General features: G+C 48.0%; 1 protein-coding gene across 4 annotated transcripts in view; it reads right to left on the bottom strand.

Moving 5' to 3' along the window:
* VWA5B2 (von Willebrand factor A domain containing 5B2) overlaps positions 1-12,764 on the bottom strand; it is a 967,193-nt gene that overhangs the window by 71,072 nt on the left and 883,357 nt on the right. For all 4 annotated transcript variants that reach the window (XM_069618816.1, XM_069618815.1, XM_069618818.1 and 1 more), the window contains one exon: positions 2,231-2,300. In XM_069618816.1, the coding sequence (XP_069474917.1) occupies positions 2,231-2,300 (70 nt within the window). The remainder of the gene's footprint in view (positions 1-2,230; positions 2,301-12,764) is intronic.

Consider the following 12,764-nt stretch of genomic DNA (forward strand, 5'->3'; position numbering starts at 1 on the left):
TCTTCAAACATGACTTCTGTGATGCCTGCTGCTGCCGTGCATTAGTGACCATTGCTGAAAACCACCTTTCCCACATCTACTTGAGGATCCTGAAGAGTCCTGCAGTGATGCCTTCTGCATTGTTCCACGAGAAGAGGCGGCACAGAGCTCCTGTTCCTGCTCGGAACTCTTCTTGCACCCGCACCTTCTGGACTTCTTTGATCGGAACCAACGGCAGGCAAACCTACCTCAAGCGACCGTCCAATGATCTGCTGAGTCTGAAGAAAAATTGGAGTACGGGTGGTAAGGCTTTTACACATTTAATTTCTCCTTGGCAGGGCTTTAAGTGGGCCGGGGCCTGCCGGGACTGGGCCCCAGCAGGCTCCAAAATTTCGTTTTGAGGCGGGGCCCACTAGTCTCCCCTGGCAGCCCCAGCCACTACAAGAAAAGGCTTTTTTTCTACAGCCTGAAGCTCTTGCTCGTGTGCGAGAGCTTCAGGCTTCAGAAAAAAATGCCTTTCAGCCATAATGGTGGTGCCGCACCTGCGAGGCATCCCTTTAATCAAGGGATCCCTGTGGGCCAGCGCCACCATTATAGAGGAAACGTGAGGCCGCTGGAAGCAGAGGCCTGGCTTTCTAAATACTGAAGCTCCCGCGGAATTGCAGGAGTTTCAGTATTTAGGAAAAAGTCCTCTGCTTCCAGCGGCCTCACCCTTTCAACCTTAATGGTGACGCTGCCCCTCCCCAGCTGGCGAAGGGCAGCGCCACCATTAAGGCTGAATAGGCGACGCGCTGTCCCCTGCCAGGCAGCCTATAAAATAGAAATGCAGAGATCAGCACCCTCTCCCCACTGGGAGAGGGTTCTGATCTCTACAAAAGGCCGCCTGGCAGGGGTGCCAGTAGCCCATTCAGGCGGGGCTTGTCAAGGGCGCTCGATGAGCCCCGGCTCGATTTGTAGTGCCACTTAAGGCACTGCTCCTTGGTCTTACCAAAAGATATCCGGCCCCTCTTAAGAAACTCAAACCAACCAAAGTGTCAAACAACACTGATCCCAGCTGCCCTTGCAGCTAATTGCATCGACAAACTTATAAGCCATGCAACAGTTATTTAAATCGCTCACTCCAACAAGGCTCATTTACCAATGAGCTCATGGAACCTTTCTTCACCCCCTCACACCACTAAATAAATATTTGCTTGACCCACTAGTGCTCACCAATTACCGCCCCACTGCCGATCTTCCCTCGAGTGTGAACATTCTGAAACAAGCGGTCACCAAACAGCAGCAACTCAGACTGGAAGACAACACTCAAGCCAATCAGGTGTCAGATCCAAATACAGCACTGAGTCCACTCTAATCCCTATATGGAATCCCTATTTCAACAGACTGGTTCTGTGACTTTCTACAGTGTCGGAATCGTCACCTTCTCCAGCCCCTCACAGTGTTTTCCAGGGTATTCCCTCCACCACACTAGCATTTACATGAATCCCTTCACGAATATCCTTCACTTGTACAATTCCAATGTACCCTCCTCTGCTGACAATACGCATATCTCCTTGTGCGCCCCCTTTCATCCAAATCCTCTCCAGAACCTACCCTGAGGCATGTCTACTCTCAAGTCCGAGATGTAGCTCAACAGAGGCAAAACAGAAGTGCAGCTACTGGGCACTAACAACCAAAACACACAATATGCTACCCAACATTACCTTCTTTGGCTCTGACATACCTATTTCCTCCAAAGCGGGAAACCACAGAGTCTTTTGGGGTTGCCGACTTAAGCATAAACTCCTGAATTGGACCTATGGTGAAATCAATTGGTATAACTGAAGAGCCTGTCCCCTTATTGGCCTTTGTATAACATCAACCTACAACTTGAGTGGCCCCTGCAGTGACATTTCGGGAACATAGGACATAGCGACTTTAAATGCATGTTGGGTCAATAACATTATTCAAAACTACAAGCTGCACAGTGCATTAACTCAACAAAGTGTCCCACATTGTCCCAGAAAATGTCCCACGCTTTCCGGATTAGCCTGCCCTTCTGGCATTTACCTACAGCCCTAGTTAAAATGTGAGTGATTAATTGAGCTCCTGTGACTCACTATTAGAGCTTCAGTGGAAACTATTCTCTCTAACTAACCGGTGTGCTCTCAAGTAGTCAAGACTAAGTGAGAAGGATGAGGAGAATGGGACAGACAGCCCTCAGGCTTGCAGCATTTTTAACATAGCACAGAAGAATAAGTCTTAGCCTCACCTGGAGCCAAAAAAGTTCTCGATGGATTTCTGCGAGGAGATGGAATGAGCGGAAGGGCTGTGAGTGTGACCTGGAAGAAGAGACAGAGACCTTGAGTGAGAGTTTATTCTTTAAGGGGACATGACTCATTATCTTAGGTTTCAAGTTGCTCAAGAGCAAGAGAATGACAAGCTTGGATTATTGACCTTGTATACAGAGCGCACTTGAACAAACTTGCAGCTTCACAGCACTATAAATAACTAATGTTACTTTTACTAAACTCAATTATTCTCGTTTGAACAAGCTTGAAAGTACAAACACCATAGACAACCGACTGATATTCAAAATTGTGGAAGAAACTTGGCCACTGATATCTGGACACATTAACAAATTGGAGGTATGAAACTTGTTTATTGGGTAAAAGTCTAAATTTTCCCCAACAGTTCAGAAAAACAGATATTGTACATAGTATTGACATAGCATTGAAAAACAAAAGCATGAGAAAAGCAATGAGATAAGACAAAGGGTGAATGAAAAGACCAGAGGGAAAGAAAATAGTGGAAAGCCTCCCACTCCGACATCGACAAACATGACTTAACTCCTATTCAAAAGAGTACAAAAAACAATCATTCGCGCCAAAGCTAACACCTTTGAATCCAGAATCTCTGATGCCAAGTCTAACACGAAAGAGATCTTCTCTCTCTTCAGAGAACTAGAGACCCCCATCCCCGCCTCAAAGAACTTCACTAAAGACAAGACGTGGTGTGACGACATCCAAACAGCCATGCGCAACAAGCGGTACTCGCTCCAACTTAAATCCAAACCACCCAACATTTGCTTACCAATACCCCCATCCCATCCCCCATACCCTCCACTGACACCTCCCCTCTATTTTCTTTCAAGGCCATACAGGAACAAGATATGATCAACCTTATGAAAACCATAATGCCATCTAACTGTAAAGGTGACTCATGCCCTGCCGCAATTATCAAGGACTGTGCTGACACTCTCGCTGCATTCCTGACAGCCTTCGTCAATGCCTCCTTTGCCACAGAGAAAGTCCCCTCATGCCTCAAGGAAGCCTGGGTCCGCCCCCTCTTAAAAAAAACACTCTCGACCCCACATCTCCTAACAACTACAGGCACATTACCACCATCCCATTCTTACTCAAAATATTGGACAAAGCAGCTTACCTGCAGGTGCAACAATTATTCAAGGAGAACAATCACCTAGGGCTACACCAATCCGGCTTCCTCCCGAGGCATGGGACAGAAACCGCCCTATTGGACCTTATAAACCAGATGGACGATGCCAGAGACCTAGGTAAACCAGCCTTACCCCAGCTACTTGACCTCACTGCAGCATTTGACCTTGTTGACCATAATGTCCTATGCCACCACATCACACCAAGGCTAAATTCTCCTCCAACGCCACTGCCTGGATCACCTCCTTCTTGCAAGGTAGGACCATGTAAGTATTCTCTGACTCAGCCTCCGCCTCAACCACTATCATGCTATGTGGGGTGCCTCAAGGCTCCTGCCTCTCTCCCACACTCTACAACATCGTTCCACAGCCCCCTCTACCTCATCCTTGATGCCCTGGGTATCTCCTACACCAACTACACAGACGATACCCAGATCCTCCTCACTCTCACAGGCAACTATGACACAGACTCCACAGCACTCAACAACATCTATAACACCATCCAGACATGGACGGCAGCCAATGGGCTATGCCTCAACTCAGACAAGACCGAGCTCCTTCATGTAGGATCCACTGACACACTTACAAATCTTGACACTCAGTTTAGCCATTTCACCATTGACTCCATCAGGATCCCAGTATCTGACACAGTGAAAACTCTGGGAGTCTATCTGGACTCCAACCTGTCCATGACTAGACAAGTTAACCCTATCGCCTCCGCAGCAGCGTATCATGCCAAACTCATCAACGCAGCTAGGCCATTCCTCTCTAAGGAGAACAGTACTAACATAGCCAAAGCTATCACTGGGGCTGAACTACTGCAATGTACTCTTCTTAGGGACATCCACAAAAAACTTTGATAAATTGTATGTCATCCAGAACAGTGCTCTTCGTGCAGCCCAAGGCATCTCCAAAAGAGAGCACATTACTGCCGCCAGAAAACTAGCCAACTGGCTCCCAATAAAAGAACAGGTTTTATTCAAAGCCCTGACACTTACCCATAAGTTCATCCACCTCTCTGCATCTTCCTACCTATCACAAAGGATCCACCCCTCTACCTCCACAAGGCCAACTAGAACACCATACTCAAGCATGCTCACGGGGCCTACGGTATAAAGAGCTAGTGCAGGCGGTGCTAGCTTCCCATACCTAGCATCCCTACATTGGAATATCCTACCACCAACTCTTCAAGATGAAGAATCACACACGGCATTCCGCAAGGCCATAAAAAACATCCTTTTCGCCTGATCAACACCACACTAACCTCACGTGATTGCATACTGCATCTCCTGTTAACCTGCAAAGTGTATTTATAACCTATGCTCAAATATGTATAAATGTACAACATGTAAATGTATAACCACTTGTACCTCCCTTGCAACTAAGTTCCCCTAAGTAACAGCACCACGATGTCCAAGGGCTGCTTGTGCGCTATACAAATGTAAATAAATAAATATAAATAAATAGTCAACAGGGAACAAATGCAAGCTCGAAGCTCAGGGTCATGGATAGGACAAGCAAAGTGCTACATATGTGTGTTCGTCTGGCCACAAGTAAGAGTTCCGAAGTCTCACAGATGCCGTCTCCTGTGCCATGCAGGGATCTGCAACCTTTGGCTTGTGAGATGTTTTAGTCGACAATTCCTTTCAGCCCTAGCCAGCATTGTCAATGCTGAAGGACCACAGGTTGTGCCCCCAGTATGGACACTGAATGCTGGCACAAGGGAATAGAGAGGTGGTCTCTATTTCCATTGAAATCACTATATATCCCAAATGACTTTCAAATTCATTGATTCATGAATTCACGGTGGCTGACATTTTGCCCGTATCTAGCAGTAAGCATGCTGCAATATAGTCTTGCGACACACAACTCCCCCTGTGTGAATCCATCCCTAGAACACTACACAACTTGGTCAATGGAAACTCAAGAGCCACAATGCAATGCATGAGTCACTTTACCTGCTCCTGCCCTCAGCCCTGCCCTCCATCATATCCAGGTGTCTTGTGTGCCAGCAATGCATTACATTCTGGCAGACTGATTCCACTAGTGGAATTCTGCTTGCCTATTTCATAGTGTGCGCCAGCACCCACAATACTCTACACATGTCTCCTCATCTACTTCTCTAACTAGATGTATGCCTGTGCCCATGGGACTCTAGTGTCGCACAATGCACTGCTCTCATCACCTTGTCTTTTCGCAATCCAGGTGCAACACTGCATTGCACTATTTTTAATTCCATCTAAGCCACATTGCCTGTCCCATTTTGGGGTGGCTTTGAAATGTGACAACATCCCCTTCCCCACTCGTGGGATTGTCCGGAGAGTACCAGTGGCTTGTGGGCTTACCAGAGATGGCAGATGATGGGCTTTGTGGTGGTAAGGTGAGGATCTTGGAGTTCTCTCCTACAGTCCCGGTCATTTGGCAGGAGCCAGTCACTCAGCCCCTCCCCCAGACAGGCCGACCATTCTCAGGCCCCTCCCTCAAACCAAATGTACACAAATCACTGTCCCCACACCTATAACCGGAAGTGTTGAGCAAGACTGCCCAAGATTCTGCAAGGCCATTTTCCCACTTTCTGCAAGGTTTGCAGGTCTGTCCAGATCCGCAGACCCCATACCTGGGATGCTTGAACCCATTTGGGTTAGCAGATACACTCACAAATTCCACAAACTCACAAACATGCCAGATCAGTACCAACACCATGGGAAAGATTAAAGTGGATCATACAAACGTCTACCTCTCCAAGATTATACTTATTGGACAAATATGCGCACACAGGATTGTTCCCAGCACATTCGCGCGTACGTACGTACGTACGTGTACGTGTGTACCCCCCCCCCCCAGGACCACAGCCAATCCCAGCCCACAAACTCTTGGGAACAACAGGATCCCACCCATTTAAGCCAAGCCAGCCAGCAAAGGCAGCCCAGCAGTATGGTTTGTTGTAGCAGGTTGTGACTAGCAATTTGAGGAGTTTGAAGCATGTTATAAGGACTGTGGGGGAGTGGAGATTGCTGGAGGAGAGGGTGGGGAATAATGAACCACAAAGATGTGGAGACGAGTTGGAGGAGATGGGGTGGTAAGAGTTTGGACGATGTTGTGTGATCAGAATGTGGTATTGCAGGATTGAAGAGGGAGGTTACATAAGGATGTGATGGTAAGAATTTGAAAGAGACTGTAACATCACGAGAAGAGGTGGTTACAGTGGAGTTGGTGATAAGAGTTTGGAAGAGGTGGTAATGTTGAAATGATGTGGGGAAGACCAGGAGATAGTGGTAATAGTTGGAAGAAGTGGTGCAACTAAAGAGAAGGTAGAAACATGTGGCAGTGAGGGTGAGCCTATCAATAGAAAGGAACAAGGAGGACGTTTTGGCCCACGGCAGGGGGCAAAGGTGGGGGAATGTACAATACCCAACCAGGGAGCTCCGAATAGTCAGAAGCTTACAAGGAAAGACAACCCGCCATCCAGACTTCAGGCTGGGGACTAGATGGTGCTGGCGAAGGCTCCTGGCTCCCACTTAAAGACCTTGATAAGCTCAAACTGCACCTAGACCTGCTGGAAGCGACAGCATGGTGTATCCTGAAGATGTTCCAAGGGTCGAAGTATGCCTTGCAATGGTGGGGAATCTCTTATTGCTGGACTAACCAAAGGGTACGGAAACCAGGACAGCAGACATCTAGATGGCCTGCAAGGAGTGGGGGACATCCTGGGATGAGAGGGTGAGAGACGTGGTTCATACACTTACAAGACTTTCCTGACTGAAACTTTGTGTTACCATTTTGATGCACTGAATCGAATAAAGACTGTTAACCACATTACTGTGGTCCAGACATGTGTACTTCCTACTGAGCGTGCCGTGACAGAACCCACGATAAATGGCACATTCCAAATCTGATTCCATCCCATGAAGCCTATCCTCCATGCTCAAAGGAGCTTGCCACAAACAATGGGCTACACATGCAATTGGCAAGAAAGCTGAGGTTGACAGAGCATCTGTGCACCTATTGTGTACTTCTAAATGTGTGATATGGACTTGCAGCTAGCATGACCAACGAACGTCAGCAACATTTATAAAATACAGAAACACAATCTGTAGTCTTGAGCGTCTAAAGAGCACTATATTTGAATGCAGAAATGTTGTGTAGATAACTTTGTATTGGTTTGATCTCAGCACAGGAATCCCAAGATGGAGGCCCCATGACCCTTACTGGGGATGCAAGCCCTGTACCATGCACCTGATTTACAGACTGTACAGTAAGCACACACAGTGGTCTTAAAAGGGTATACACGCATTTCACCGCAGTATTTTTCATCGCATGTTTTTTTATCACCGTTTTTATTTTGAAAAAAAACATTTTTTTTTTTGGGGGGGGCAACAAATTAAATATATGGTTGTGGGTGTAAGGGAATAAAAACAAAAAACAAAGGGGGGTTTGGGGGGTAACCCCCCCAAAAAAACGAGTTTTTCGAAAAAAAAACGGCGATGAAAAAACCCGCGATGAAAAATACCGCAGCGAAATAACGTAGAACGCTTACAAGTTGAGGTTGGCCACCTACAACTCTGCAGACGTTTTGACCATGTTGTCTAGTGCTGATGGGACCTGTAGTCCAAAACATCTCGAGAGCCAAAGATTGCCTATCACTTATTAGTTGGAGTAGTTGCCAAATTGTTATTGTTATTGTTATTTTGCACTTATATAGCGCCTTATATACCATTGGTATGGTCTGAAGGCGCTTGTAGGTTGAACGCCCTTGGGAACCGAAGTTCAGATCAGTAGAGAGAGTAGGGAGAGTCAAAAGGTGCGTGTGAGCACCGGGTATGTGTGCAGCTCGTGCGGTACTCGTGTAATAGCTGCTTCTTAGCGGTAGGTGTGGTGGTTGAGAGATCAGGAGAATGTGTTCGTTCTGGCAGGATTTATCCGGAACGGATGTGGCTGCGTTAGGCCTGAGGAAAACGCCTGGCTGGGGGTGTGGAACCAGCAGTGATTACATAGAATGATGTGGAGTAAGCGGCGGAATGTTGGTATGAGAACAGTTATACCGAATGGTGTCATAGTATCTCTGTGTTCTAGTTGAGTGGTGATGTAAGGAGAGAGTAAGCATGGTGGTGTGGTATGATCGGTTATATGCTCTTTCACTGAGCACACTTCTAATTGCAACTTTCCCAGAGAGGGTACTGGGCGCACTTCTAAATACAGTTTTCCACAGAGAGGCTATTGGGCACACTTCTAGATTCAGTTTACTAGAGGCTATTGGGCACACTTATAAATGAAACTTTCCAGAGTGTCTATAGGATACAGTTCTATAGTCAACTTTCACAGATGCTATTGGGAACACTTCTAAATTCAACTTCACAGAGCGACTATTGGGAACACTTCTAAATTCAACTTCACAGAGCGACTATTGGGAACACTTCTAAATGCAACTTTCCAGAGTATCTATAGGATACATTTCTGTAGTCAACTTTCATAGATGCAATTGGGAACACTTCTAAATTCAACTTTACAGAGCGTCTATTGGATACACTTCTATAATCAACTTTCACAGAGGGTATTGGTTACACTTCTAAAATGCAACCTTCCCAGCGATGCTATTGGGCGCATTTCTAAATTCCATTTTCTACGGAGATGCTACTTGGCGCACTATTAAGTCAATTTTTCAGAGAAGCTTTTCCAGAGAGGGTGTTGGGAACACTTCTAAATTCAATTTACTAGAGAGACTATTGGGCACACTTCTAAATGCAACTCTCAGGGAGGCTATGGGTACACTTCTAAATTTCACTGAGGGGACAATGGACATACTTCTAAATGCAACTTTCATAGGGTGCCTATTGGGAACCCTACTAAATTCACAGCGAGGTTATTGGGCACACTTCTAGATGCAACTGTCACAGAGGATCTTGGGTACACTTCTAAATTCAGTTTACCAGACAGGCTATTGGGCACATTTCTAAATTCATGGAGAGGCTATAGGGCACGCTTTCTTAATGCATCTTTCACATGTTAACATTTACAATTCCATCTAGATGCGACGCAGGCCGATATTCACAACTCCATCTAAGTGTGGATATGCTAACATTCACAATTCTATCCAAGTGTGGACAATGCTAACATTCACAGTTCCATCTGAGAGTGGGCATGCTAACATTCACAATTCTATCTAGGTGTGGACATGCCAGTATTCACAGTTCCATCTGAGAGTGGGCATGCTAACATTCACAATTCTATCCAAGTGTGGACAATGCTAACATTCACAGTTCCATCTGAGAGTGGGCATGCTAACATTCACAATTCTATCTAGGTGTGGACATGCCAGTATTCACAGTTCCATCTGAGAGTGGGCATGCTAACATTCACAATTCTATCTAGGTGTGGACATGCCAGTATTCACAGTTCCATCTGAGAGTGGACATGCTAACATTCACAATTCTATCTAGGTGTGGACATGCCAGTATTCACAGTTCCATCTGAGAGTGGACATGGTAACATTCACAATTCTATCCAAGTGTGGACAATGCTAACATTCACAGTTCCATCTGAGAGTGGGCATGCTAACATTCACAATTCTGTCTACGTGTGGACATGCTAACATTCACAATTCTATCTAGGTGTGGACATGCCAGTATTCACAGTTCCATCTGAGAGTGGACATGGTAACATTCACAATTCTATCCAAGTGTGGACAATGCTAACATTCACAGTTCCATCTGAGAGTGGGCATGCTAACATTCACAATTCTGTCTACGTGTGGACATGGTAACATTCACAATTCTATCTAAGTGTGGACATGCTAGGATTCATAAAACTTGAGAATCCATGCTAACGATCATATTTCTGTCTAGATTTGGCGCAGGCTAGTCTTTGTGGTTCACTCGTGGTATGGTTAGCATTATACTGCAGGCAGTGTTTGATGTCCCGCCATTAATAGGTTTGGGCTGGTGGTCACATCTCTCTAATAATGCATGGTGCAGGTCTGTAGCAGTCTAGGCCATTGATAGGTAAGTTAGAGTGGCAGGAAATTTCTGGAGTAGAGTGAGTGCTCTACTCCCCACCCATGCCACACTCACGGTTTTTGTTGGTGTCTGTTGGTTGCTGACTTCCTTGGCGTCCCCTGCGGACACCTGTAGACACTTTCTGGAGCCGCCTCTGTTGGAGCCGCCCTTGGCCTCGGGGCCCTTAGCCGCTGGGGCTGCCGGGCAGAGGGCTGCCCTGGGAGGACAAGTGATGAAGGGCTCACGGCCCAATCACAGCGGGGATGGGCGGGTTGGGAGGCGGGGGGGAGCGGGAATCAGGCAGAGGGTGCGGGGTGCGAGAGAGACGCTCGGAGGGCCTGGGGGCCCAGTTGGCCCCCGAAAAATAGGCGGCGTGCCCGGATGGGCTTCCTCACCTCGCGCCGGCTGCCTGCAGTGAATGCAGGGGCCGGTGCGAGGAGGGTCGCTAGACCCTTTCAACCTGGGCTCACGGCCCAATCACAGCGGGGATGGGCGGGTTGGGAGGCGGGAATCAGGAAGAGGGTGCGGGGTGGGAGAGAGACGCTCGGAGGGCCTGGGGGCCCAGTTGGCGCCCGAAAAATAGGCGGCGTGCCCGGATGGGCTTCCTCACCTCGCGCCGGCTGCCTGCAGTGAATGGTACCCTTACCACGTCTAGTGGGTGGTCTCACCTGACCCCCTCCCCACCGCTCGCCCTCTAGTATAATATACAAGACAACCCTACCACATCTAGTGGGTGCCCTCACCTTACCCTCAGCCTCGCTCTGTGCGATAATATAGAAGGCATCCCTACCACGTCTAGTGGGTGCCCTCGCCTTACCCTCACGCCTCGCCCTGTGCTATAATATAGAAGGCACCCCTACGAGAACTAGTGGGTGCTCTCAGCTTCTCCTCGCCACCTCTTGTCCTGTGCCCTCTTATAGAGGTTGCTCCGCCAGCGTGCCCACACCTCTTCCTGGCATTGTGCCGGCGCAGGCACGTAGCATCGCTCAGTCTCAGCCCCCCTGCCCTCGTGCCTTTCTTTATACAGGAAGCATGAGGACAGAACATCTGGCGAGCCAGTCGAGCGCCCCTACTCATCCTTTTAGCATATGCCTTAAGGGCAACAATGCAAACTAGATAAAAACAAACTTATACAAGAAAATAGCAGCAGATGTCTGACAAAACAGGGCCAGATGCTTCAGAAGGAATACGGCAGACCTTCGCGGAAGCCTGGAAAGCTGGAAGCGGCACACGGGTGGCACAGCCCTGTGCTGGGAAGCGGCACATACACATCACAAGTTAGTGGGCCCAGCCATCTCACCAAGCGGAAGGGGGAGGGGGCGCAGTGAAAAGAACATGGATCATGCAATGTAGCACAGCACAAACACATGACAAAAGACAACAGGAAAATCAAACGGCAAGATATCAAAACGCAGCAGTGCAGTATACACAATGAACCCCGGGGTGTCCTCCAGGGGGTACCTAGCGTTCCGACAGCAACTTAGCAAAGGCCTTTCCCTGGCGCAGAAAGGAGTGTGTGGCAAAGACGACGGGCCTGGGCTTCTAGTGACTGCCTCCCAGTCCAGCCTTCTGGAACCACAGCGGATACATAACCTGGAACAAGGCAACGTTCGAGCGGGGGGGGGGGGGGTGGGGGGAGAAAAGAGGGAACGGCACCACTGATGAAAACAAGGGCAACACACACATTGAGACAATCCACCATCTTCACCGAGCCAAGCGCCAGCTGCCCTGGGGTCATCGGATAGCGTCAGAGGAGACATATACCGCCTGTAATTGGGCTTAAATTGGCATGAAATATTGCAGTCTAGACATTCCAATACTCTGGATCATGAAGGCACGGCGCAACAAGGGTAACAGCTTCCCGATGTAGACACAGTGAGCACCCATCACTGCATCGGCCTAGGGATGGAAGGGAAGCCCGCTGTCAAGGCTCTTTGGTAGGGAGGGCAAAGAATATGCCTGCATGATTGCACCCCAGAAGCCCTTCTTCCAAGAGTCCAAGCCCAGTTACACAAGTACTGTCTTTTACAGTTGCAAGTAATTTCCAGGGCACCACTTGAAAAAGGCAAACGCCTCCTACTGCGGGGGCTGTCCCGGAGTGCAGGCGGGCAGACAGGACAGTGGTTGCAAAATTGACCAGCATTAGTCTATTAGTGAGTTGATTGACAACCATGGCTTTGGGGCAGGGTAATGATCGCGTTCATGGGACATTGTGGGTTACCAGTCTGATAGCAGCTGGCACCAGGCGGATGGGGGGGCAATGTCTATGGCTAACTGGTCCCCATTCTTCCACTAACTAGGGTCTCATTAAAAAGCAGTTACTAAATACGATCCTAGGGAACCAGCTTAAAGTCAGGTGT

This window comes from Ambystoma mexicanum, chromosome 10 (genome assembly GCF_040938575.1).
Source record: "Ambystoma mexicanum isolate Mex_15411 chromosome 10, UKY_AmexF1_1, whole genome shotgun sequence".
Taxonomy (NCBI): domain Eukaryota; kingdom Metazoa; phylum Chordata; class Amphibia; order Caudata; family Ambystomatidae; genus Ambystoma; species Ambystoma mexicanum.